The following is a 27,606-nucleotide window of genomic DNA, read 5'->3' as shown; positions in this document are numbered from 1 at the left end:
GAGCAGCTTGAGGGTAGGAGCTACATCTTCCTCTTCTCTTTTGGGACCCCAGCCCTCCACCCAGCGCTTGGCATATGGCAGTCACCCTCTCATCTAATAAATGTGGAATGAAGGATGGAGTTGGAGGTCACTCTGTAAGCTGCGTAGAGCTGTATTACTTTGCCTTCCTTACAATACCATCTGGTGTTGGGAGTAATAAGCACTAACAGCATCACTTTAATTTGGGACCTTGGGTGAGGCTCCACAGAGTGGAGAGAGCACTAGAATGGGAGCCTGAACCCGAGTTCTCATCTGGGCTCTGTTAACTAAACAAGCCTGTCACCCTGGGGATGGCACTTTCTTAACTAAGGAAATGGGAGAGTTGGCTCAGGGAAGGAGCTCATGGTCAGGGATCCACAAAACTCTAGGGAGTTGATGGAGGGACTTAAAGGAACTCCACAAAAATCTCTGAAATTGCTGCCAAACTCCGTCTATCTGCATTCTGTGGGGAAAGAGACCCTAGATTCTCATATAATCAAGAATCGCTAATCTGGATAATCTGCTGAGTCTCTCCTATCTAGATCTTCCTGTATCTTCTCTTTGAGGAGGAAGGAGGTGCCAGGGAGCAGTTGAGATGGCTGGCGCCCACCCCACACACCCACTGCTATCCCAGGCCCATCTGAGATGGACTTTGTCAAGGGACCCCTGACACCACCACAGGGCTGACCCTGTAGCTCCCTGACTCTGGCCACCTAAGCCAGAGAGCAGACATAAAGGTATGGTGCCAAAGAGACATACACAAAATGTTCTTAAAGATAACAGGGGCCGGATCAAAGATGGTGGGAAAATGAACTAAGCGTGGACTAAGGGTGGCAAGGAGAAAAGAAGCTTTGGAGATATGGACACTATCCAGATCCTGAAGTCTGGCACAGGCGCAGGAACGCCAGGGGTCCTGGAGACAGAGGCCTGTGCTGGAAGTTCAAGAGGCAGGCACTAGCATTTTCTGAGTAGCCGGTAAGTCCTGGGTACTCTTGTGATCACAATAATCCTGCAAAGGAGGTTTTACCAGGCCAAGGCAAGACCGATTAAATATGAGTTCCACAGCTTTGCCCTCCTTTCTGCCTTGCACTGTCTTCCCAGAGTTCAGGGCACGTCCTACATCAGGTAGCCTCCTGGTATCGCTTGAAAAGCGCAACGAAAGAGCCAAGACTACGAATCTGCAGCCGGCAAAGCAGGGAGAAGGCTTCGATCAGTTTGCAACCCTCCTGGCCTCCGGCCACGTGCCGGCCACGGGGCTGGATTCCAGGAGGCGCAGGCAAGAACCTTCCTCTCAGCGCTTTACAGCCACAGCCCCCTCCCCTCCCCCCGCCACCGTAACCAGCTCGGATCTGGGCGGCCAGGACCCGGCCCGGACCCGGCCAGGACGCGGAGGTGCAGGCCCCGTCGCCAGGGGGAGCCGGCCGGGGCCGCGGCGGAGTTCCCTCCGAGGCCAGCGGGGCAGGGTCGGGCCAGCTTCCCTCTCCCCTTCCCGTCTTACCAGGCGCAGGTCTCCGGGTCCGTGCACCACCAGGGTGAGGTTCTCGGCCTTGGCCGCCGCCATGTCGTGCTCTCCCTCCTGGGTCGAGGCTGCAGTCCGCGGGACGTGTGGTGGCTCGAGTGACAGCCCCGCCAGGGTACAGGGACGGTTAGAGCTGGGAGGCCCCGGGTGTCAGAAAAGGCGCACGGCCGGCCGGGGGCGGGGCCTCCCCGTCCTTGACAACCGGGGCGGGGCGGGGCTAGCGTGGGGGGCGGGGCCTCCCTGCGGCGCCCGGGCCTCTGCCCGGGAGGGTGCGGGTGGGGGCTGGGACGCGGTGGGGAGGGGGCCGGGAGGGGGTTGGGGAGGAGGCTGGGAGGTGAGGGGGCGCTGGGGAGGGGGCTGGGAGGTGAGGGGGCGCTGGGGAGGGGGCTGGGACGGGGTTGGGGAGGAGGCTGGGAGGTGAGGGGCGCGCTGGGGAGGGGGCTGGGAGGTGAGGGGGCGCTGGGGAGGGGGCTGGGACGGGGTTGGGGAGGAGGCTGGGAGGTGAGGGGCGCGCTGGGGAGGGGGCTGGGAGGTGGGAAGGAGGCTGCAGAAGGGGCTGGGAGGTGAGGGGGTCTCTGGGGAAGGGGCTGGGAGGGGGTTGGGGAGGGGGCTGGGAGGTGAGGGGCGCGCTGGGGAGGGGGCTGGGAGGTGAGGGGGCGCTGGGGAGGGGGCTGGGACGGGGTTGGGGAGGAGACTGGGAGGTGAGGGGGGCGCTGGGGAGGGGGCTGGGAGGTGAGGGGCGCGCTGGGGAGGGGGCTGGGAGGTGGGAAGGAGGCTGCAGAAGGGGCTGGGAGGTGAGGGGGTCTCTGGGGAAGGGGCTGGGAGGGGGTTGGGGAGGGGGCTGGGAGGTGAGGGGCGCGCTGGGGAGGGGGCTGGGAGGTGAGGGGGCGCTGGGGAGGGAGCTGGGACGGGGTTGGGGAGGAGACTGGGAGGTGAGGGGGGCGCTGGGGAGGGGGCTGGGAGGTGAGGGGGCGCTGGGGAGGGGGCTGGGAGGTGAGGGGGGCGCTGGGGAGGGGGCTGGGAGGTGAGGGGCGCGCTGGGGAGGGGGCTGGGAGGTGAGGGGGCGCTGGGGAGGGGGCTGGGAGGTGAGGGGGCGCTGGGGAGGGAGCTGGGACGGGGTTGGGGAGGAGGCTGGGAGGTGAGGGGCGCGCTGGGGAGGGGGCTGGGAGGTGAGGGGGCGCTGGGGAGGGGGCTGGGAGGTGGGAAGGAGGCTGCAGAAGGGGCTGGGAGGTGAGGGGGTCTCTGGGGAAGGGGCTGGGAGGGGGTTGGGGAGGGGGCTGGGAGGTGAGGGGGGCGCTGGGGAGGGGGCTGGGAGGTGGGAAGGAGGCTGGGAGGGGGCTGGGAAGGGGCGAAGCCAGGCTGCTTTTTTGCAGCCTGCTGGTTTTGCCTCAAATCCAAGGGATCGTTGCTGCAATCAGAGTAGCCTGCAGAGGCAACAGCCACCAGACCGATGTGCTCCGACTTCAGCTGCAGAAGAGGTTCCGCAAAGTGGAGCAGAGTCTCAGGACCGGCACTGAGATTCTGATAGGGTAAGCCTAGGTCTCACCGAGACGTGAGGCCTCAGGGTCTGTATTTGCATTACCACTGAAATGCTGAGGTTCCATCCAGGTCGGGCAAGATCTACACTTTGAGGAACAGGCTCTACACTGATGCAACCTCCATGTTGTCCCAGTGTCCCCAGCATCCAGCAAAGCATCTGGTACAAGTAGGAGTGAATGAATGAATTGGTGTACCACCCCACGGGTGGGCTTGGTGCATCAGGCTACAAAATGGAATCTGCAAACCCTTTTTCCCTTAACTGGCTCTTCTTGACTAGAAGCAGGATTTCTGCCTACATTCTTCTTTCAAGCCTCTTTCCTCAGAAACAGTGACATTTTACTCCAAGGGGAGAGCTGCCCTCAGAACAGGCCTAAGTCCATAAAGTCCCTTCTCTTCTTTGAGAACAATGCTCTGGATTTCATTCCCTACAGCTCTCCCCAAGCCCAGACTTTCTGCTGGATTGTTTTATCTTCTCCAGGAGGCTCTCCCCAGTGCCCAGCCCTCAAAGATATCTCTCTTTGGTGCTCACTGCATGACACACAAATGGGTCACAGCCTGTACTTTCACCTATAATCATCCCTTCCCCAGATGCTCAGGAAGGCTTTTGAGGGCAAGGCCTCTTTTTTTTTTCTTCTTTTTTTAATCTACTAAATGCCTTTTCTTTTTACTTTTAATTTTTAAACAGCTTTATCAAAGTATAATTGACATACAGTAAACAGCCAATATTTAAAGTACACACTATAATTTTTAAAAGATTTTATTCATTTATTTGGCAGAGAATAAGAGTACACAAGCAGCAAGCAGAGGGAGAGGGAGAAGCAGACTCTGCTGAGCAGGGAGCCCAACGTGGGGGGCTTGATCCCAGGACCCTGGAATCATGACCTAAGCCAAAGGCAGATGCTTGACTGAGCCACCCAGGTACCCCTACAATAAGTTCTGATGTATGTGAATATCATGAAGTCATCACCATATTCAAGATAATGAGCATATCTGTCATCAGAAATTCTCCCCCTATCCAAAGCAACCATTGCTCTTCTTTCTTCACTACATATTAGTTTGCATTTCCTGGAGTTTTTTTTTTTTTTTTTTTAAGATTTTATTTATTTATTCATGATAGTCACAGAGAGAGAGAGAGAGAGAGAGAGAGGCAGAGCGAGAAGCAGGCTCCATGCACCGGGAGCCTGACATGGGATTCGATCCCGGGTCTCCAGGATCGCGCCCTGGGCCAAAGGCGGGCGCCAAACCGCTGCGCCACCCAGGGATCCCGCATTTCCTAGAGTTTTATATAAAAAATGGGTATTATTTTAGTCTGGCTTCTTTCACTTACCCCAGTTGTTTTGAGCTTCATCCAAGTTGTTAAATATATCAGTTGCTCATTCCTTTTTACTGCTGAGTATTATTTCTTGATATGGATGTACCACAATGTGTTCTCCACTTTACATATTTGATGGACACTTGGATTGTTCCTAGTTTTTTACCATTACAAATATGATTGCTATGTACATTCATGAACAAGTTTTGATGTGGATATACGCTGGGTTATTGTTACTCTATGTTTAGCCATTTGAGGAACTTCTAAACTGTTTCCCAAAGTGACTGCACCACTTTACATTCCCAGCAGCCGTGCAGCCCAAGCTGAGAGGTCCAGTTTTTCCAAATTCTCACCAATAGTTGATATAGTCAGTTCCTTAAAAAGTTTAAGATGTTTTAATATATGTGTAGTGCATCTCATTGGTTTTTTAACTGAAATATGATTAACAGTGTTTCAGGTTTTCAATATAAAAATTCAACAATATAAAAAAAAATTCAACAATACTATACATTTCCCAGTGCTCATCACAATAAGATAATTCTCTTCACCTATTTCACCCATCCCCTACCTACCACCTCTCTGGCAATCAATCACCCGTTTGTTCTCTATATTTAAATGTGTGTTTGGTGGTTTTTTGTTTTTTTGTTTTGTTTTGTTTTTGTTTTTGTCTCTTTTTTTTCTTTGTTTTGTTTCTTAAATTCCACATATGAGTAAAATCATGGTATCTGTCTTTCTTTGACTTCTGTGATTTAGTATTATATCTTCTAGCTCCATCCATGTTTTTATGAATGGCAAGATCTTACTTCTTTCTATGGCCTAGTAATGTTCCATTATAAGTATATATCACTTCTTTATACATTCATCTATGGATGGACACTTGAGTTGGCTCCACATCATGGCTATTGTAAATAATACTTCAGTAAACATAGGAGTGCATACATCTTTTCAAATTAGTGTTTTTATTTCCTTTGGGTAAATCCCCAGTAGTGGAATTACTAGATCATATGATAATTATATTTTTAATATTTTAAGGAACGTCTTTATCATTTACCTCGGTGGCCACACCAGCTTGTATTCTCACCAGCTGTGCATGAAGGTTCTTTTTTCTGTATATCCTCACCAATTTTCTTTTTCTCCAGAACCCTTGCCAAGGCCTTGTATTTAAAAACATAATCTGGTAAAGTGTTTCGGACAGTGTAAGGAGCTCAAAAAAAAAAAAAAAAAACAGTTTTTATGATAAACATGGATCAAGTTCTGGAATGCCAATAATGACAAAAATATAAGTATGTGTCCAGCAGCCCAGGTGGCCCAGCGGTTTAGCGCCGCCTGCAGCCCAGGATGTGATCCTGGAGAGCCGGGATTGAGTCCCATGTTGGGCTTCCTGCATGGAGCCTGCTTTTCCCTCTGCCTGTTGTCTCTGCCTCTGTGTGTGTGTGTGTCTCATGAATAAATAAATAAAATCTTAAAAAAAAAAAAAAAGAAAAGAAAGTATGTGGCAGGGCAGGAGGGTAAGGTGTGACAAAGCCATGGAATGGATTTTTGCAGGGGACTTGTAGCATCTGTCATGCTCATTGCTTTGAGATCTATCCCACAAGGCTAGGCTATACTTGGTGGGTCCCTCCAGTATCTCCTGCACTCAGCTTCTGAGCAGGCTTTGCTTGGAGAAATGGACTCACTCGGGATTACCTGGCTTCATTCATGCACATGAACTTCAAACTCAGTTTTCCCTTTATGCCTTGTGGAGTCCCTTCAGAGTCTTCCAAGCATGGCTTTCCAGTGGGTGAAGCTGACAGAGAAAGCCCTAGGAAAGGCTTAAGAGCAGAAGACCCCTTGAAGTAGACACTTACTGACTTTCAAATTAAGTGAACAAAACACCAGAATCAAAGCAGAGGTTTGACACTAAAATATGACACAATGGCCACACTTTGGAGAGGTATTTGTTTTCTTATGAGCAATAACACTCTGAAGTTGTCTTGAAGGTTGTTGTCTGAGGTTAAAGAGATTTGGAAAGGCAGGAGACAAATTTAGAGATGTAATCGATAACTGGGATCCTTTATAGAAAAGATAAAAGGGTAAGTTGATAAAGGTTTTTAAGAAAATGACATTTTGGGGGATCCCTGGGTGGCTCAGTAGTTTAGCATCTGCCTTCAGCCCAGGGTATGATTCTGGAGTCCCGGGATCAAGTCCCACATCAGGCTCCCTGCATGGAGCCTGCTTCTCCCTCTGCCTGTGTCTCTGCTTCTCTCTCTCTGTGTATCTCTCAGGAATAAATAAAATCTTAAAAAAAAAAAAAAAGAAAGAAAGAAAATGACATTTTTAAAGTAAAAAGCAGGTTGTTATTACAGTATTTAAACAATTTGGTGTGACATTTCTGCATAATTTTCTCACAGAGACCAGCATTCATGAGGATGAGGAACAGATTTTTCTAGGCATTTCACTGAATAGAGGATAAAATGCTGGCTTTGCCTTTGCTGGTAGCCCGCTTGGCCCAGTTTCTCTGGGTCTCTGCCTGACTTTCCCAGACAGCACAGCACTTTGAGGCACTCTCTCCACTGATTTCAACTACAAGTTGTTGATAAATTTCTGCCCTGAAAACCTATTTGGAATTTAAAAGTTAAACCATGAGATGCATTCCTCCAGGGTCACACATCTAGAAAAAGGGAGACTTTAGTCCAGGTGGTATCCTATCATAAACCCTGGGTTACTTCAGGTGAAGGTAACACAGTGTACTAACAACAAGTAAAGTCAGTATGCCATAGGGCCTTAACTTTCCAAAGGTCAATGTAGTTGTAAAATCCTTGTTTCCTGATTTTTCCTCTTGCTCATCAACTGGTCCATTACTCCAACCTGGTTATTTACACCAAAAGAAAGAAAAACAAAACAAAATAAAAAGAAAGAAAAGAAACCATGAAGTTTCTTGCAGACTTTGGAAATGAGGTTACCAATGAGAGTTAAATTAGTAAATTCCATATGCAACAGATGAGATTAATGGGCTTCACTAAGGAACTATTGACATCCCTACATTCAAGGAAGGTTAAGAAAAGAACAAGGAGTGCAAGTATTTTAGTCTAGGACTACCTAGGGGAGGGAGGCACTAGGTAGGAGTGCCAGTGCTGCTGGGCACAGGAGAGTGGAAGCAAGGGGACCTGTTAAAGGTTAATTGCTACATGCCAGCTGAGGATGGTGATTTGGATAAAAGTTGGAAGTGGAGATGGAGTGAAGCGGGTAGACCTGAGATCTATTTTGGAGCTAGGTAAGGGATTTAGTAAGGGATTGGTTTATAGGAGTGGAGGAGAAGGTAGTTGGAAGTTGACTCTCAGATTTCTGACATGATTACTGGATGGATGAGTGCTATTACCTGATAGAGGCAGTACTGAGGAGGGACAGATTTGGGGAAAGATCAGGTGGGTAATTTTGGATAGGCCAAGTTTGAGATGCCTGTGAGATATCTAAGAGCAATAACCCAGTGATATGAGGATCTGAGAAAGTCTTGATTTGAAAAATCTAGACTAAATTTGGAAATCATTGGTATATAGACTGTATTTAAAGCAGTAAGAGAGAAGAAGATAATGTAGGAAGAGTCAGAAGAAAGGCAGGCAGGGACAAAGCCCCCCCCCCCCCCCCCCCCGCCGCTTTCCTAAGAGGAAAAATGCCCTTAATAAGAAAAAGACCACATCCTGTTATTCTAGGCTTTATACAGTGCCCCCAACTTTAAGTTTTCTACCAGGTGGAAGGGAAGGGACTGAAAGGAAAGAAGGGAATGGACTTGGCCATCCTGACCCAGACTTGGGGGCCAGCTCAACAGCCAGTGAGATATTGATTAATTGATTGATTAAAATATTTTATTTATTTATTCATGAGAGACACAGAGACATAGGCAGAGGGAGAAGCAGGCTCCCTGCAGGGAGCCCAATGCAGGACTCTTATCTCAGAACCCCAGGATCACTCCCTGAGCCAAAGGCAGATGCTCAACCCTGAGTCACCCAGGCATCCTGCCAGTGAGATATTTAGGCAAAGACCTTGATCTAGTGGCCTGCGGTTGGCTGGCACACCTTAGGACAGGGGCAGCCGCTGTCCTCTTGGCCCTGAGGCTATGAAACATCACTCTGGAAGGAGTCCACCACCCTTTCCCACATGAACAACAACCTCATAGGTAGATGAGTGCATGGACAAAAACCTGACGGGGTGACCGGTGCATGGAGGGTTATCAGATTAAAACAGCCTGCACCGAAGAGCTCCTAAAAACTCCCGAGTTTAAATGCCAAATTGGCAACTCTCTTGGGTCCCCTCCCTCTTCAGGAGCTTTGTACTATTGCCCAATAAACTTTGCTTTGCTGCCTACCACTCTTCATCTGGTCTACCTCTTCATTCTTCAAAGTGGCAGGACCAAGGACCGCAGGCACTACAGGAAAAGAAATCCTGCAACATATAGAATGAAAAAAGACACACTTCAGGTCTAAGCTTCCAGCATCCAACATTGAGGAACCAGGAAGAGGAAAGAGGAACCAGCAAAGGATTCTGAGAATAAGGGAGAGCATATGGGGAAAGGCGGTGTTTTAAGAAGAAAGAGGTGAACTGTTGAATACTGACAACAGGTCAAGATAGAAACCAAAAAGTGTCTATTAATTTAGCCACTAGGAGGTCAAGGGTGATCCTGGCAAAGAATTTTGGTATGAAAATAGGAACAGGAGCGATACTGGTTTGGAATAATTCATATATTCATTTAGGAAATACATAGTAATCTGTGACATGCCAGATATAAAGTGTTGGAGATACAATGAACAAGACAGAAACAATCCCCATTCAAGGAAGGGAAGCCTTTTTGGTGATGGCTATGAATAAAAAGGAAAGAATACCATGAAAGTGTGTAATAGGAAAACCCAGTCCAGCTTGAAAGTGAGGGAAGATTGCCCCCCAGAAGTGATCTATAAGCTATAATAGAAAGGCTTAGATAGTCACAGCAGTGAGGCAAAGAAGAGAGTGTATTCCAGCAACACACATGTGGACTCCTAGAGGAAGAAGACACCATCATTAAAAGTTTGCATTAAAAAAAAAGAAAGAAAAAGTTTGCAGTGTGTTGGAGGACCTGGGCAGCTCAGTCAGTTGAACACCTGACTCTTGGTTTTGGCTCAGGTCATAATCTCCGGGTTGTGCAATCAGCTCTGCATCAGGCTCTATGCACAGCAGGGAGTCTACTTGAGATTCTCTCCCTCCGTTTGCCCCTCCTCTTGCTTACATATGTGCTTTCTCTTTTTAAAAAATAGGTAAGGAAAAAAAATAGGTAAGGGACACCTGAGTGGCTCAGCGTTTGAGTGTCTGCCTTCAGATCCCGGGGTCCAGGATTGAGTCCCACATTGGGCTCCTTGTGGGGGGCCTGCTTCTCCCTCTGCCTATGTCTCTGCCTTTCTCTTTCTCTGTCTCTCATGAATAAATAAATAAAATCTTTTAAAAAAATAAGTAAAATAAATCTTAAAAATAAAAAGTTAGCAGTGTGGAAGGGCCATGGTGAGCAAGGAGATCTAATCCATAGGTCTTCCAGTGTTTCTCATTACTGAAATGCAGGAATACAAGAAGAAATGTGGCGAGAATACCTAAAGATCTTAGGGCAAAAGTGAGAAAAATCACACTTTTCCAAGGTCAGGAGTTCCCTCTGAAGAACAAAGTCCATTTTTGCAGCAAGGACAGGGAACAGAGCTGAGAGCATAGAACCTTCTGGAATTGGTTTGATTCTGAGAATCAGAAGATAGGATTGAATAGGGAATCCCATTAACAAATCTTACTTGTAGGAGGCAATGGGGAGGAACTGGCAGACAATGTTATAAACAGCCTATCTGGCTAGAAGTGGGAGCTAGAAGAGTTTGTTGTTGTTGTTGTTGTTGAGAGAGAGAGAAAGGGCAGGAGGAGGGGCATAGGGAGAGGGAGATTGAGAATCTGCCCCAGGGCAGAGTCCGACAGGGCCTGGATCTCACAACCCTGAGATGACCTGAGCTGAAATCAGAGTTGGACGTTTAACTGACTGAGCCACCCAGGCACCCCCAAAAGAGCTCTTTTAGACAACTTGAGTTAGAGAGGAAATTCCTGTTAGCTAAAACTCTGCCTTGTCTTCTCTTCATGTCATGTCTGCAATAACTGGTCCAGCAGTAATTCATGTCATTCAGTAGTTATCAGTGAAGCTCCAGAATAGGAACCGTACAAACATGATAAAGGAAACAAATAGTAAAAAAAGAAAGAAAGGGAGAAGAAAAGAAATAAAGAATATTCACCAGAAAAATATTGCTGAGGAGCAAATGAAAGTTGTGATAGAAAAGTTTGCCATAAAACTGAAGAGGGTATTCAACATGGAGGCACTCCACATTGGAAGTAAGGTGGAGGAGGGGTACCAAAGTAGGGGTGGGGATAGGGCAACACAGGTGTGAAGCCTGTATGGAATGAAAAGAGCATCTTCACAGGGAAGTGGTAATAACATGGGGTGTCAAGGCCCTAAAAGGATGAGGAAGAGCCCACATGGGGGCAGCACAGTTCAGTGTGAGGTGAGAGAGACTGGATATGAAGAGGATGACCATAGGGAAAAGTTGGGTATAGGAGCCTGAATGGGTTGGAGGCAGCATTCGTTCAGGTAAAGAAGGAGCCACAAAGATAAGAGATTGATACATACAGGAGGATTGAAAAAATAAATAATAAATTAAGGAAAATGGGAGCAGGACTTCTCACTATTGGAGAAGAGGTATACATATGGAAAGAGAAAAACAGAATGAACTTTGTATGGTGTTAGATAAAATTGAAGAGGTCAGTGTCAACTCATGATTTGCAATATAGACAGGAATAAATATAGTTATAATCATATGTGTATACACACACACAACACTCCATAGTTCTGTCTATAGAAAGAGCTTGGGAACAATGACACCTGACAGCAAAATGTATATATCTAGTACTCAAATCTTGGTTTCCATTCTCCACTAAAAGGCACCAGGGCTTCTTAATGAAATGACTTAATCTAGGGCTGGAACAAGAAAAGTACAAGTTGAACCTGGAACATCTTGTGCCAGAGTAAGGGAGTATTCCATGAATGATGGATGATGGGACATATCAAAGGACACAGAAGCCAGCTTGAAGAAGTTCTACTGGCCAAATCACAGTCAACATGAGCATAAAAATAAATTATAATAATAAAGATCATAACCCATTGAATAAAATACAAATCATAAGTCCATAATGATAAAAATCAATAAATTGAAAGTTTGACAAAGAATGGGTAGTTACATAACCCAAAGCACCTCCCCACAAAATACTTAGTAATTACCTATGGGAAAAGAGTAACCTTATAGTGGAAAGCCTGGTATATACCACCTTAATCAAGTGATCAGGGTTACTATCATCAGCAATGGGATATACTGAAATTATATACCACTTGATAGGATGCGGTGAGAAGAAAACAATTGGGATATTCATGCCAAAAAAAATGCATAAGCTGAATGAGAAAACATTAGATAAGCTCTAATTGAGGGACATCCGGCAATAATTTTCCTGTAACCTGTAAATGTGTCAGTGCCTTGGGAGTTAAAGAAAGCCTGAAGAAATATCGGATTGAAGGAAATTTAAAAGACAAGGCAAATAAATGCAGCATGTGATTCTGAATTGGATCCACTTGTGTAAAGGACATTCCTGGGGCAATTGCTTAAACTTGAATAGGGTTGGAGGATTATCAGATAGTAATACTATATATCAATGTTAATTTCCTGGGTTTGCTGAGGCCTAATGTTGACAACTGGGTTAGGAAATAAAGTCCTTTGTATTTTACTTGCAACTTTTCTTTTTTTTTTTTTTTTTTTTTTTACTTGCAACTTTTCTATAAATAAAATTTACAGGGCAGCCCAAGTGGCTCAGCAGTTTAGCGCCTGCCTTTGGCCCAGGGCGTGATCCTGGAGTCCTGGGATCGAGTCCCATGTCAGGCTCCCTGCATGGAGCCTGCTTCTCCCTCTGCCTGTGTCTCTGCCTCTCTCTCTCTCTCAAGAATAAATTTTAAAAATCTTTAAAAAAATAAGTTTACAAAATTAATATGCTTGAAAAAATTCAATAACGTATTTGCCTTTGTGAGAAAATAGCATAAAGTAGAGATGAAAAAGAGGAGCAAGAGTGAAAATTAGAAAGAAATGAAATGTGAGCAAGAAGACCTCAGGAAGGAAAGTGGGGAAAAAAAACAAAATCATCCAAAAAAAAAAAAGAAAGAAAGAAAGAAAGAAAGCAAAACTGGAAGTATCACAAAGGAATAAGCACTGCTAAGAACAGTGAAAGACATAGAGGACAGAATTGAGGAAGATGAACAAAATGAAATAGAAATGAACAAGTTAGATGATTAGAGAGAAAATGATAGATATGGAAGATAGGTAAAAGAGATCCAATATTTGCATAATGGATATCCTGATAAAGATACCCAAAATAATAGAATAGAAAACAATTTCAATATATAATTTGAGAGAATTTTCCAAAAACAAAAGAATATTTGAATCTACAAACTGAAAGTTCACACCACATCCAAGAAAATGTTATTGTGAAAACTGAGAAAAGCTTGATTTTCAAGATAAATAAAGAATCCTTTGGGCAGCTAGACAAATAATCTAGTCACTTATACGGGTGAAGAAAAATTAGACTTAGTTTAGACTTCTCCATGGCAACTTTCATTGCTAGAAGCAATACCTAAGAAGGCCTCAAGAAAGTGTTGCCCATACATTTTGTACCCAGCCAAACCGGTTTATACAAAAAAGGCATAGTGAAACATATTTGAACATAAAAGAACTAAATATTGTTTCCATGAGCCTCCTTTGAATAACTACTAGAAGATGAAGTTAAATCAATCATGTGATGAACAAGAAAACTATGACAAAAAGAGAAGGGCTATTGAGGGAAGGAGAAGGAGAAGAAAATAGATTTATTTCATTGTTTGTATTAGGGGATTGATAAGTAATGCTTAAGCAATGAGAATTAGGTGTATGAATTATACACTAAAACAAAAATATAAGCCTTCCAATTTTTCAGAAAAAATAAAAAACAAATACATGTCATATTTTGAGACTTTTTAAAGAATCTGTGAAGAAATAAAAGACATCATATAAAATAATATGAAAACTAAGACCAGATGTATATAAACTTGATAAATATAAGTGGGCCAAACTAATTTATTAACGTAAGAGAAATTCATATTGAATCATAAAGCAAAATCCAACTCTGTTCTGTATACACAGGACCCAAAACAAAATAATTCAGAAATCTTCACAATTGCAAACAAGAAGAAGGTTATGATTGAAATTAGGCAGAATTAATACCAGGACAAACCAGTGTTTAAGGTGACAGAGTAGTCATTTATAGTGATAAAGAATGCATTTCACAATGAATTTACAAAGTTAGGAGTATCTATGTACCAAACTACAGAGCATCAATATGAATATTAATTAATATTAATAAATAAAACCACAAGACACACAAAGAAAAATAGAAACATAGTAGTAGGAGCTTTAAAGACATAGAAGGCCTAAATTGCATTCTAAAAAGAGAATACACATTCTTTTAAGTATCCATGGATAATTCACAGAAACTTACCATATTGTAGGCCAAAAAGAAAATCTTGGTAAAGTACAAATGGTACAAATATACAGATAACATTTTCACAACGTAAAACAATAAAGAAAACAGACAAGATTTCTAACCGGTTTTATGACACAGGCATAATCCTAATGCCAAAACCAGACAAGGACATTACAAGAAAGAAATACACACACACACACCCCAAATCAATCTGTCTCATTATAGATGCAAAAATCCTAAACAAAATATTGTCAAATCTAATTGCAGTAATATGTTAAAAGCATGTGTGGTTTTTAAGAATGATTAGATATGAAGTCAAGTTTGAACCACTATTGTGCATAGTATAAGTTGTCATCAGCAGGGAACAGAATAATAAATTACAGGTTGAAATACCAGTTTGGAAGCTTGATCTTTCATAGTCACTTCAGTGTTATGGGAGATGAGGCTGAACTTTGAAATCAGACTGATCTGAGATGAAGTCATTAATCTACAATTTATCAAGGTGTGTGATTTCAGACATGTTTGGGCAATTCTTAAGGTCAGTTTTTTAAGCTTTAAAATGAAAATAACACTAGTTACTCTATAATGTTAATTTATGGAATTAATGAGACCATATTTATATGGACAATATGTTGGACTGACACCCCAAAGTATTTTCTAACTTAGAATAAAATCAGGAAGACCCAAAGGAAAGGAATGAGATCGGACTAGCAGAAATGATATAGTCAAAGGGATTATTTGTAAATGTGTAACAGATGAATCGCAGAGACACCCAGATCAGATTAAAGTGTTGTGAGTATATTGTCATCTCAGGAAAATGTGGACTGGATGGAACTAGATTAGGTTAGGTTTAAACCTAATCAATTACATAATAATGTGGGAAGAAAAAAATGTGCTTACAGAAGGGGTTTTTGGTCTTTAAAACCATCCTGAAGAGACAGTTCTCTGACCTAAGGATATGAAGAGCCAGTCCTCACTATGGAGATTTCCCAATAACAGCTATAGAGGCATCAGGCCACAGAAGCAGGGGGGTATTGGCCATTGCAAACATCCAGCACATCCCCTGCCCCATCCCGTGGTTTCATGCTCACTTTGCAATCTTCCTAGTGACTTTTTGATTTCCATGCAGATTTGCTTATAGGAAAGGGAACTGAACCGAACCAATAGCATATTCATTCAATCCCCTTAGTGCTATTCGGGTAGAAATCTAAAATCTCTAAGATGTAGGCCACTGTTTAATTCTCCTGTGTAATGCCTTGGAGATGCTAGTAAGGATACTTTGTTACTTATTGTAATTCCCATCTTTTCTCCCATCCCGGTCTATTCAGGTCATGTGTCAATAAGGAGGGTAAATGGAGGCTTTGGTGATTCAGGTTTTTGGGGTGGCTGCTACAGAATTCATCAAAGACAATGCTGTGATGATGATTTCTTAGCTGTACTAAATATTGGCTGGCACTTACTCTTTCTGAAGAAAAACAGGTCTATTAGGAGGTGACTCAATTTTTATATGGCCACTTCTGGTTTTTTTCTGTCATGTTTTAGAGACAGGCTTAATCAAACTGCCTCCCCTTCTTCTTGCCTAATTCTAAGCCCTTTTGTTTTCTTTCATCATGTTTCATTATCTCTCAGAAATACATACCTTCATCACAAGCTTTTTTTAAATAAAGATTTTATATATTTATTTGGGGGAAGTTCAGAGGGGGAGGAAGAGGGACTTTGTGTTAAGCTTGGCACCTGAATGTCAGAGGTGGGGGTGCTGGGACTTAGTCTCACGACCCTGAGAGTCAGGTGCTCAGCCATCCTGAGAGTCAGACACTCAATAGACTGAGGTCCCCCAGTCCCCTACCTCCGTCACATACTTCTATCACTCTTCCTTCACATTGTGCTTTTTTCCACCATCATCCAAATGCTTATCACTTTGACCTTGTAGATACCTCTTTCTTCATAGTTTATTTGCTGATTTGACTTTCTCCTGTTGAATGATGTCCATCTCCTACCCATCCCATAATATGCTGAATTTAACCACAGTCTCATCGTGCAAGGATGATTAGAACATTCTGCATTAACAAAACACTATTCTTTATGGAACAAAATGAGATGTTTTCCCAAAGAGTAGTTATAATCTTTACATATCCCAGACCAATAGGCTGGCTGACCTTCTCACTATGTCAGCCTCTAAGGGTTGGCAAAATACGGATGTGGATTTTGTTCTGTTTGATCAGTATTGTTTGCACTTAATTGACTTTATAGTCTCCAGCTTTGACAGTTAAATCAACAACATTGATTTCATTTCAGTATGTAGAGAACACCAAGACACAAGGGAAAGTGCACAGCAGACTCCCTGTCCTGAAACACAGGCCAGTCAGTGGGGAGGGACCTCTCCTCTCCAAGAAAACATGCATCCATTCAAATGGCTGAAATAGAAAAGTAGGATGGCGCCCCAGCGTTACTGTAAGAGGAGAGTAATAGATATGCTCCCCAAAGCCACACTGGGATTGTGGCTAAGAGCAGCAGCTCTGGGTTGAGTCTTTTGAGTTAGAATTCCACCTGCCATCTGATTTTAGGCAACTACCAAAGCTTTCAAACCTCTTTTCTGTAAGGTAGGGATATAATCTCTACCTCATAGGGTTGTACTGAGGATTCAATGAGGTGATACATATGAAGTACTTAGCACAGTCATAATAATAGCTAACATTTCTTAAGCATTTTCTTTATGCCAATGTGGCAGGCTGAATAATGGCCCCCAAAGATATCCAAGTGCTAATCCCTGGAATCTTATGTGGCAAAAGGGACTTTGCAGGTGTAATTAAATTAAGAGTTTTGAGATGGAGAAATTATTCTAGATGAAGCTGGTGGGTTCTAAATGTAACCAAAAGTGTCCTTTTATAAGAGCGGGTCAAAGGAATACTTTACTACAGAAGAAGGCAATGTGATGCCTAAAGCAAGGGGCTACACTGCTGGCTTTCAAATAGGAGAAGGCTCCACCAAAGAATGCAACTCTACATCCTGGAAAAGACAAGGAAACAAGTTTTTCATTATGCCATAGAAGGGTATGTGGCCTTGCAGATACCTTGATTTTAGCCTACTGAAACAGATTTCAGACTTCTGACCTCCAGAACTGTAGGATAATAAATTGGTGGTGTTTTTTCAAGCTTTGTGGAGATATAATTGACATATAACATTGTGTAAGTTTAAGGTGTACAATGTGATGATTTGATACACAATATATATTGGGAGATGTTTACTGCAGTAGGGTTAGTTACCTCCTTCAGCTCACATGACTACATTTTGTCCTTGTTATGGGGAGAATATTAAAGCTCTATTCTCATAGCAACTTTCAATACAGTATTGTTAACTGTAGTCACCATGCTGTACGTTAGATCCCCTGAACTAACTCATTTTATAACTGAAAGTTTTACCCTTTGGCCTTCTATGCCCCCTTCACTCCCACTCCTTAGCCTCTGGCAACCACCATTCTCTGTTTCTGTTAGTTCAGTTTTTTAGATTCCACATATGAGTGATGTCAGACGGTATTTGTCTTTCTGTGCCTCACTTATTTCACTCAGCATAATCTTCCTAAGGTTCATTTGTGTTATCACGAATGGCAGAATGTTATTCTTTCTCATGATTGAATAACATATATTCCTTCTATTTCCAATTTGTCAAGTGTTTTTATCATGAAAAGATGTTGAATCTGGCCAAATTCTTTTTCTGCATCTATTGAGACAGTCATATGATTATTGTCTTTCATTCTATTGATGCGGTGTATCATATTTATTGATTTGCATGTGTTGAACCATTCTTGCATTCAGGCATAAATCCCACTTAATCATGGTATGTGATCCTTTTAATGTGCTATTGAATTTGGTTTGCTAGTATTTTGTTGAGAAATTTTGTGTCTATATTCATCAGGGATCTTGACCTATAGTTTTCATTTCATGAAGTATTCTCTTTTTTTAGGATTTTTTCTTAACCTTTTAAAAAAATTAATTCCAGTGTAGTTAACATACAATGTTACATTAGTCTCAGGTGTACAATACAATGATTCAGCAACTCCATATATTAGTGTGCATAAAGATACGTGTGTTCTCATTTCATGTTCTCATTTCTTACTTAGCTTTAGAATCAGGGTAATGCAGGCCTCATGAAATGGGTTTGGGAGTGTTTTCTCTCCAAGTTTTTGGAAGAGTTTGAGAAAAATTGGCATCAATTCTTTAAATGTTGGGTAGAATTCACCAGTGAAACCATCCTGTCCAGAGGGCTTTCCTTTGTTGGGAGGTTTTTGATTACTGATTCAATCTTCTTACCTGCTATTGGTCTACTCAGATTTCTTCATGATTCAGGCTTGGTAGGTTGTATGTTTCTAAGAATTTGTCTATTTCTTCTACGTTGTCCAATTTGTTGGTGTGTAACTACTCATAGAAATCTTTTATGATCCTTTGGATTTCTGTGATATCAGTTGTAATGTCTCCATTTTCACTTATAATTTTATTTATTTGAGTCTTCTCTCTTTTTCTTGGTAAATCTAGCCAAAGATTTGTCAATTTTGTTTATCTTTTCAAAAAACCAACTCTTGTTGTTGTTGTTGATCTTTTCTACTGTTTTTCCATTCTCTATTTCATTTATTTCTGCTCTAATTTTTGTTATCTCCTTCCTTCTGATGACTTTGGGCTTAGTTTATTCTTTTTCTAGTTCCTTGACTAGAGGAACTAGTTCCTTGTTCCTAGTTTATTCTTTTTCTAGTTCCTTGACTTGAGATCCTTTTTTTTTTTTCTTAATGTAGGCATTTATGGCTATAAACTTCCTCTTAGCTGCTTTTGCTATATCTTGTAAGTTTTGATATGTTAGTAAGTATAGCTACCTCTGCTGTCTTTTCATTTCTACTTGTGTGAAATACCCTTTCCACCCTTCACTTTGAGTCTAAGTGTGTTCCTGAAGCTGAAGTGAATCTCTTGTTGGCAGCATACACTTGAGTCTTGTTTTTTAATCCACACAGCCACTCTTTGCCTTTTGATTGGAACATGTAATCCATTTGAATTTAAGGTAATTGTTGAGGGATCCCTGGGTGGCGCAGTGGTTTGGCGCCTGCCTTTGGCCCAGGGCTCGATCCTGGAGACCCAGGATCGAATCCCACGTCAGGCTCCCGGTGCATGGAGCCTGCTTCTCCCTCTGCCTGTGTCTCTGCCTCTCTCTCTCTCTCTGTGTGACTATCATAAATAAATAAAAATTAAAAAAAAATAAAGTAATTGTTGATAAATAAGGACTTACTATTGCCATCCTGTTCATTATTTTCTGGATGTTTTGTAGTTCCTTTGTTCCTTCTTTTCTCTCTTGCTGTTTTCCTTTGTGAACTGATGATTTTCCATAGTGGTCTACTTCTTTTGTTTCCTTCTTTTTGTCTTGTACATATCTCCTTATAGGTTTTTGTTTTGTGGTTACTGGAAGGCTCACTTGAAACGTCTTATAGATACTATAGTCTATTTCAAACTGATAACATTTCAACTGTATACCAAAAAATCTACCTTTTATTCTACCCCCTACTGCATTTTGTTTCATACTTTACATCTTTTTATATTGTGTATCTATTTGTAAGTTATTGTAATTATAGCTATTTTTAATACTTTTGTTCCTCAAGCTTTATATTAAAATTAAGTGGCACACATACCACTATATTACAGTATTAGAGTATTCTCAATTTGACTATACTTGCCTTTACCAGTATGTTGTTTATTTTCACATGTTTTTACATTACTAGTTAGCACCTTTTTGTTTCAGCTTGAAGGACTCTTTCAGCATTTCTTATAAGGCAAGTCTAATGGTGGCACCAGGTCTAGGGGTCATGGTGATTTGTCAGCTCAGGCCATTGGGGTCTCCTCCATCAACAACTACATGGTCCTTATCAAGTGCCAGTTTCTCACCCCGCACTTCCTTTCCTGTTGAGGCAAACTCTTTCTAACTTGGGAGTTCCCTCGTGGTGCTAAGCAATGCTGGCTGTGGGGGGATGCATTGATGCAGCAAAATGAAGCTATTCTTCCTTCCCTTTTTGCGTGATTGTTCTCAAGTTTAGCTGCATTGGTAGAATTTATAAAGTGGACTCCAGAGCTGTTTTTATTTGTGAATAACTGTCTAATTGTTGATATTTATGGAGAACTGGAGGGGTCTACTACCCCACCGTCTTGGTAATGTCCCTCCCAAATGTGTGTTGTTTTAAGCTACCGAGTTTGAGTTAATTTATATAGTAAATGAATAAGCTAGTCATTATTCCAAATGCTCCCCATATATTACTTCATCCAACTCTCACTTTTCTCATCTCTTCATTAATCATGGAGAGGTGTGTTAGTAAGTTGGCCGCACTACACACACCCTATGCCCTGACCTATTTTATGTTGGGACAGAGATGACCCTGAAGAGCTCAAGCCTAGTGGTTTCCCTCAAACCACTCCCATACTCCCACACTCAAACCTTGTTTAAAAAGGAGCGGAGGGGCCAGCAGAGGGAGCTCTAACACTCTACTACTCCTTGTGAATTGCAGACCTTACAGGAAGAGACAGATCTTGCAGGTGGGTATTTCTTTACATCCCAGAAGGAGGGAGGAAGTTTTTCTTCCTTGCCTGGCAACATCCTAGCTAGTGAGACTGTCACAGCTTCAACCAACGAAAAGCCACTTTGAACTCCAGTGTACTCCAATGGACTTTTTGTTTATAATGGTCCTTCCTGGGATCCCTGGGGGCTCAGCGGTTTAGCGCCTGCCTTCGGCCGGGGGCGTGATCCTGGAGACCCAGGATCGAGTCCCACATCGGGCTCCCTGCATGGAGCCTGCTTCTCCCTCTGCCTATGTCTCTGCCTCTCTCTCTCTCTCTCTTTCTCTCTTTGCCACTCATGAATAAATAAATAAAATCTTGAATATATATATATATATATATATGTGTATATGGATATATATATATATATAATGGCCCTTCCAAATTCCTCCTTTCCTCTTTAAAAACATGCTCTTTGTTGTCTGGACTTGCCTATGGTTTTGCTATAGTTCGTTGGTCCTGAATTGCAAATTTCTGCTATTCCCGACTAAACCCGTTTTTGTTTTTTTTGTTTTTTTTTGTTTTTTTTTTTTGCTGGTAAAATAACTGGAGTTTTAGTCTTAAGGATAACGTAGTTCTTGAGTAGGGCTAAGATACTGAGGAAACAGAAACTATGGTTATGCAAAAGCAGTGAGGTCAAGAACAACAATCTATATAGAATGGATGCTGAGAAAGACAGAAGTGGAAATTACCCCAATAAGCAAAGTCTCAGTAGCTGAGTCACATAAATGGCAAAGAAGACCTATTAGCTTCTGCCACTGAGATTCCTAGTGCCATCCTGGGATCAGAAGAGTTCCAATCTTGGATTTCCTTGTTGCACATGCCATTTTAAAATGAATTCTTATTACTTGAGTTTGTCTATTGATTCTTATTTCTTGCAAAAGAGTTTAATTAAAAGGAATCCAAGTCGTAGTTCTGTCTCATTTTTTAAATGGATCTTGAAACAGTGAGGCATAAGAGAGGCAGAAGAATATAACTGGCAAAGGGAATATCAGGAGTCAGGGCTTGGAGGTGAGAGAACATTAAAGATATTGGTGGCTGGGAAGAGTCTTAGAGCAAGGGACACCTGGGTGGCTCAGTCAATTAGACATCTGACTCTTGATTTTGGCTCAGGTTATGATCTCAGGGTCCTGGGATTGAGCCCCACATAGTTAGTGTTCAACAGGGAGTCTGCTTGAGGATTCTTTCTCTCCCCCTTTCCCTTTGCCCTGCTCCCCCTCACATGCTCACTCTCTCTCTCAAATAAATACATAATTACATAAAGACTTTATTTATTGATTCATGAGAGACACAGATAGAGGCAGAAACATAGGCAGAGGGAGAAGCAGGCTCCATGCGGGCCCAGTGTGGGACTTGATCCCTGGACTCCCAGATCATGCCCTGAGCCAAAGACAGACAGACGCTCAACTGCTGAGCCACACAGGCGTCCCTAAATCTTTTTTTTTTTTTTTTAAAGAATCTCAGAGCCATAGTCAGAGGGTTGTGATCTCTCACAAAGGGTAAAGGCAGTAGGGTAGAGTAGGGTAGTTGGGAACCTTGATGCCCAAGATGGACAGCTTTACTGTTATTAGAAGCTGAAGATTTTCTGCTGAGGCTTTGTTATTCTCATAGCATCAGGGTTTTATTTTAGTAATACATATAATTTTTAACATCTTAAAGAGCAATAAACAATTTGTTCTAAGTCCTCCTAGGCAAGAAGTATACTAACTTGATTAATGATCAAAAACCTAGTTGTTATTATGTGAGACTACTGGATATGTCACTTATCTTTGCTATTCAAGAGCATTTCTGTCTTCAAGAAAGCTACTTGTAAGTAACATAGAAAACAAACCAGCTCCCTGTCACATATGTCCCTGTGGCCTGAGTCATAAGGAAATGCAGACAGGATAGTACCAGGCTTCCTATCCATGGGGTAACTCTGCCCCAGCCCAGACTCAAGTGATGACTGAAGCCCCTGGGAGTTTGGATACAGGTCAGGACTGGTAAATTCCACTGGGCCTGGGTCCTTATTCAGTATCAGAATCTGTTTCTGTGAAGTGTTTTCCAAATTTTCTGGGCTCTCTGAACCCAAGGAATAGCCTAAGAATGGTGGTATCCAATAGAAGTATAATGTAAGCCCTATATCTTACTTATTTATTTATTTATTTATTTATTTATTTATTTATTTAAAAAGATTTCATTCACTTATTCATGAGAAAGAGAGAGAGAGAGAGAGAGAGAAGCAGGCTGCATGCAAGGAGCCCGAAGACACCCTGGGCCAAAGACAGGTGCCAAACCACTGAGCCACCCAGGGATCCCCACACTATATCTAATTTAAACTTTGCAGTAATCATGTGATAAAAGTAGAAATACATGGGTGACGTTAATTTAATTTAATTTAATTTTTTAAAGATTTTATTTATTTATTCACGAGAGATACAGAGTGAGAGAGAGGCAGAGACACAGGCAGAGGGAGAAGCAGGCTCCATGCAGGGAGCCCGACATGGGATTCGATCCCATGGATCCCAGGATCCCAGGATCCCAGGATCACACCCTGCGCTGAAGCCGGCCCCAAACCGCTGAGCCACCCGGGCTGCCCCTGAAGTTAATTTTAATAATATATTTTATTTAATCCTGAATATCCAAAACATATTTTTAACATGTAAGCAATGTAAAAACTATCTTTTGTGCTGTCCTCACAATCCAGTGCATGTTTTACACATAGGTACATCTCAATTCAGACTAGGCACATTTCTTTTTAAAGATGTTATTTATTTATTTATTTATTTATTTATTTATTTATTTAAGAGAGAGAGAGAGAGAAAGCGCACATGAGTGGGGTGGGAGGGAGGTGGGCAGAGGGAGAGGAGAGAATCCTAAGCAGACTCCTCTCTGAACACAAAGCCCAATGCAGCTCTTGATCCCACAACCCTGAGATCATGACCTGAGGTGAAATCAAGAGTCGGATGCTTAGGAACGCCTGAGTGGCTCAGCAGTTGAGGGTCTGCTTTCAGCTCAGGGCGTGATCCCAGAGTTCTAGGATTGAGTCCCATATCAGGCTCTCTGCATGGAGCCTGCTTCTCCCTCTGCCTGTGTCTCTGCCTTCTCTCTGTGTCTCTCATGAATAAATAAATAAAATCTAAAAAAAAAAGAGTAGGATGCTTAACCAACTAAGCTACCCAGGTGCCCCCAGACTAGCCACATTTCAAGTGCTCAATAGCGCCATTTGGCTGGTGGCTGCGTATTAGACAGCATAGGTCTAGAAGAACTTGCTTCCCCCTTCCCATCAGAGGCAGGGATTTGAGGGGCGGGTGAGCCAGAAGTTCAGGGGCCTTGTCATGCCAATGCTATAAGTCCACTGGAAAAAACAAAGTTGTTCTTCTTCTGAATCATCCTCATCTATTTCAATATGCCTCTTCTTTTCCCTCCTGAAATCAAGGGCTGGTGCTCTCAGAGAATTTGATCTATGTTATAGCATTTTATTTCACTTTGCCTTACACTCGGTTGTTATGTTTTGGACTCCATGACTGGATTACAAAGGCCTTGATGGTAATTGTCATACTCTTAGTCATCTCTTTTTACAACATGTTTAAGCCTCTGGTCATCAATAAAATGTTTGCTGAATAAATGAATGAATCCTTACAGAATTGATGAAGATGTATTATGGAACCCTTTGTTTTATCTGACACCCCCAGGTCCATACAGCCCTTTTCCTCATTTCCTAAAACCAATCAGGGCACTGTTGATCCCACCCTAGAAACTGGGGGAAATATTTACCTTTGTCCTCTGGGGTCTCCCGCTCTGGACTCAGTTCAACAGTTAGTTCCTGAACAACTCCCATGCCCCAGGCATTGTGCTGGGTGCTATGGGAACTATACAGATAAGTAAGAAATATCCTTGCCCTCAAGTCCCTAACTATCCAGTTGGGGGCCTTTAATAGGTATACACAAATAATTATAATTTTGGGTTGAGTAACCTCAGTGCTATAAGTAGAATAAAGAGTCCTGAAGGGAGGGGACTGGAAGAGGGACTCACAAAAGAGGTTTCATTCAGACTTGTCCTTGAGACGATGCTTGAGGTTAGGGCAGGATTTGAACAAGTGGGAAGGGAAGGAGGGAAACAAACAGCTTTTAAAAATCTGACAAATGAGGAAGAAACACAATACAGAGGAGGTGTGGTAAAGAGACTAATTAGGACAAGGAAATGAAATGGAATCCAAAGATAAGAGCAGGGTGGAAGAAATCACAACAGGGTGGCAGAGGAGCAAATCCCATGAAAGGGGTGAGCACTCCACAGGCACCTTTGTTTAAGAAGGCGATGCCAGGAACAAGAGCTTGCCAAGTGAAGCTGGGAATTCCAAAAGGAAGTGAGCTAGGTCTGGGTCACACACTCATGGTGGCAGAGGCAGGGTCTGGAGGAATGAAGAACTCTCTGATCAAGGAAAGTAGAATCTCCTAAAGAATGTTATACAACCAGATTTGAGCAGAGCCCCAGAGTGACAGGGAAAGGATGAGACGAGATCAGAGAAGCTGGAAAGAGGAGGATGTGGAGACGAGAGCAATGCTCTATCTAGCCAGTACTGCATGCCCTGGAGATCACAGGTACAGTCAAATCAGGAAATCAGACACCAGCCTGGGAAATTAGCCCCCAGTGGGAGGATAGAAGGAAAATGGAAACAGCAATTGACTAGGTGTAGTATAAATTACAAGTCATGATAGCCTTTCCCAATCCCTGAAGTCGGGATTCATGCCTGGAGGAGTGTAGGTAGTTATTACACTACAAAAGTTGCACCAACAGTAGTGGGAAGAATTCCAAGACTGGCATTGAAGCAGGTGTACAAAAGAAAAGCAAAGAGAATCTAATATAAGGAGAAGACTGGGGATGCCTGGGTGGCTCAGCAGTTGAGCACCTGCCTTTGGCTCAGGGCATGATCCCAGAGTCCCGGGATCGAGTCCCACATCTGGCTTCCTGCTTGGAACCTGCTTCTCCCTCTGCCTGCGTCTCTGCCTGTCTCTCTCTGTATCTCTCATGAATAAATAAATAAAATCATTTTAAAAAAAGAAGAAGACTGATTTACCTCCAGTTTTATTTTTAAATTTCAGATAACTCTATTGCCTCTAAGCACTTTTATTTCAGAGAAAAAGGCAGACCAGACCATGCTCTACCTTTCAGGGTGCCTGAAAAACACACGTTTTTGTACTCAGTGACACACACCCAAAGCTGTAATGGAGACTAATAATGGCTAGTGTACATTGAGCATGCGGCAACTGCTAGGCCATGTGCAAAGCACTTTTACAGGCATTATCTCATTACATTTTTGATATTACCTATGACAGGGGCACCAGGGTGGTGCAGTCAGTTGGGCATCAGACTCTTGGTTTTAGCTCAGGTCGTGATCTAGGAAGGGAGGGGTGCAGGATCCTGAGATCAAGCCCTGTGTCGGGCTTAGCAAAGAGTCCACCTGGAACTCTCTTCCTCTCTTCTGCCCCTCCCATCTCTCAAATAAATCTTTTTTTTTTTTTTTTAAAGCCAATATTACCTATGACACTATGTTACTATCTTAATTTCTCAGATAGAGAAACAGGTTACATGACTTGTTAAAATCACAATGCTAGTAACTTGTGGGAGGAAGCTTTTTATAAATTCATTGTTTTTTATAGTTATTGGGTTATCCAGATGTCTCTTTTTTGTATCAATTTTAGTAAGATATATTTCCTAGGAAGTTAGTTCATTTAAACCTTCAAAATTAATGGCATGAATCTGGTCAAAACCTTAATTTTTAATAATTTAGGATCTTTGATGTATTCCTGTTTTCATTTCTGATATTCAATATAAGCACTTGTTTCTCTTTTCCATGACCAGTCTTGTCAGAGATGTATCCATTATAATAGTCTTTTCCAAGAAACAATTTCTTGATTTGTTGTTCCTATTATAAATTTGTTTCCTATTTCATTAATTTCTCCTCTTATCTACATTATTTCCACTATTGGGTTTTTTTGTCAATTCCCCCCCCCCCCCAGTTTATTGAAATGGATGCTTAGCTTATTGATTTTTAGTCTTTATTCTTATCTCAAGTGTCTCTTAAGACTTTTATCATTTCCTAAAGCATGGCTTTGGCAGCATCCCACAACTTTTGTATTTTATTATCATTCTGTTTAAAATATTTTATAATTTCCATTGTGGTTTTTTTGATGCATGGGTTTTCTTAGAGTGTATTTCTTAGTATTTAAATATGAAGATTTTCTAGTTATTATTTTTTATTGGTTTCTTGCTTAATTGCACTGTGGTTAGAGAATACACTTTGAATATTTCAGTTCTTTGAAATTTGTTGAGACTTGCTTTATGGCCCAGTATCTGGTCTGTAGCAGATTATAGTTTCCAAAGAGAGCCACAAAAATATCTCCAATGCCACATGCTCTTTTGCTATGTGACTATGCAACCTTCCCATCAAGGGGGAATCTAAGTTTCCATCTCCTGGAATCTAGGCAGGCTCTGTAACTAACCAAGAAAAAATATCCTTGCATCTTTAGCTCCCAGCTTCTTGGAAGATGGCTGCCATGGAAGAAGTGTGACTAGCTGATATAACCATGCTGTGAAAGATTCAAGCCATGTGAAAAGACCCTGGAGGATAAGAGATCTTGAGAAAGAAAAGCCAAGGAGCACCCAGGTGCCAGGACATGCGACTAAAGAAGTCATTTTGGATATCTAGTCAAGACTTCAGATGACTCTAGTGTCAGCTGTTTCTGACTGCAGTCACATTGGAAACTCCAAGTGAAAACTACCCATCTGAGTCCATTGAATCTATGGGACCTTGAGAGATAATAATAAATTGCTATGCTTAAGCTCTACATTTATGGGTAATTTGTAACAGGAATAGTTCTCCAGAACATGGTCAATTTATTTAAATATTCTGTGCATATTTTTAAAATTTACAATTCTAATTGTGGGGTGTGGTTGTCTGTATGCATCAATTAAGTCAAGTTCATTAGTTTGTGCATCTAAATCTATATTCTTAATGATTTGGTTTGTTTTCTGTGAATTACTGAGAGAAACATATTAAAAATCTTTCACTATAA

The 27,606-nt window shown here is 42.3% G+C and overlaps 2 protein-coding genes across 3 annotated transcripts in view; one reads left to right on the top strand and one right to left on the bottom strand.

Annotated features, from left to right (window-relative positions):
• Positions 1-1,740, bottom strand: part of SORD (sorbitol dehydrogenase) — a 33,687-nt gene extending 31,947 nt beyond the window's left edge. The window contains exon 1 of the mRNA XM_077880926.1: positions 1,517-1,740. Coding sequence (XP_077737052.1) covers positions 1,517-1,579 — 63 coding nt within the window. The 5' untranslated portion in view covers positions 1,580-1,740. The remainder of the gene's footprint in view (positions 1-1,516) is intronic.
• On the top strand, positions 1,331-27,606 carry LOC144303134 (uncharacterized). 2 transcript variants are annotated; one of them, XM_077880930.1, is made up of 3 exons: positions 1,331-1,806; positions 2,937-3,066; positions 3,853-4,145. In XM_077880930.1, the coding sequence occupies exons 1-3, from the start codon at positions 1,578-1,580 to the stop codon at positions 3,857-3,859; spliced, it is 366 nt and encodes a 121-aa protein (XP_077737056.1). In that variant the 5' UTR covers positions 1,331-1,577; the 3' UTR covers positions 3,860-4,145. The 2 variants fall into 2 exon arrangements, with proteins under 2 accessions (XP_077737056.1, XP_077737055.1); XM_077880929.1 differs by lacking the exon at positions 3,853-4,145 and adding an exon at positions 27,055-27,606 and having other exon boundaries at positions 1,353-1,806.

The sequence above is a fragment of the Canis aureus genome, chromosome 32, assembly GCF_053574225.1.
Source record: "Canis aureus isolate CA01 chromosome 32, VMU_Caureus_v.1.0, whole genome shotgun sequence".
NCBI classification, from domain to species: Eukaryota; Metazoa; Chordata; class Mammalia; order Carnivora; family Canidae; genus Canis; species Canis aureus.
The sequence above is the reverse complement of the archived record's forward strand: the minus strand, read 5'-3'. Positions and strand labels throughout refer to the sequence as shown.

Bases quoted from the DNA above. Each gene is read 5' to 3' on its own strand.
- LOC144303134 (XM_077880929.1), top strand. From the start codon at position 1,578: ATGTCGTGCTCTCCCTCCTGGGTCGAGGCTGCAGTCCGCGGGACGTGT. The intron at 1,807-2,936 runs GTGCGGGTGGGG...CTCAAATCCAAG, and splicing joins CCGGGCCTCTGCCCGGGAGG to GGATCGTTGCTGCAATCAGA. The intron at 3,067-27,054 runs GTAAGCCTAGGT...ATATCCTTGCAT, and splicing joins GGCACTGAGATTCTGATAGG to CTTTAGCTCCCAGCTTCTTG.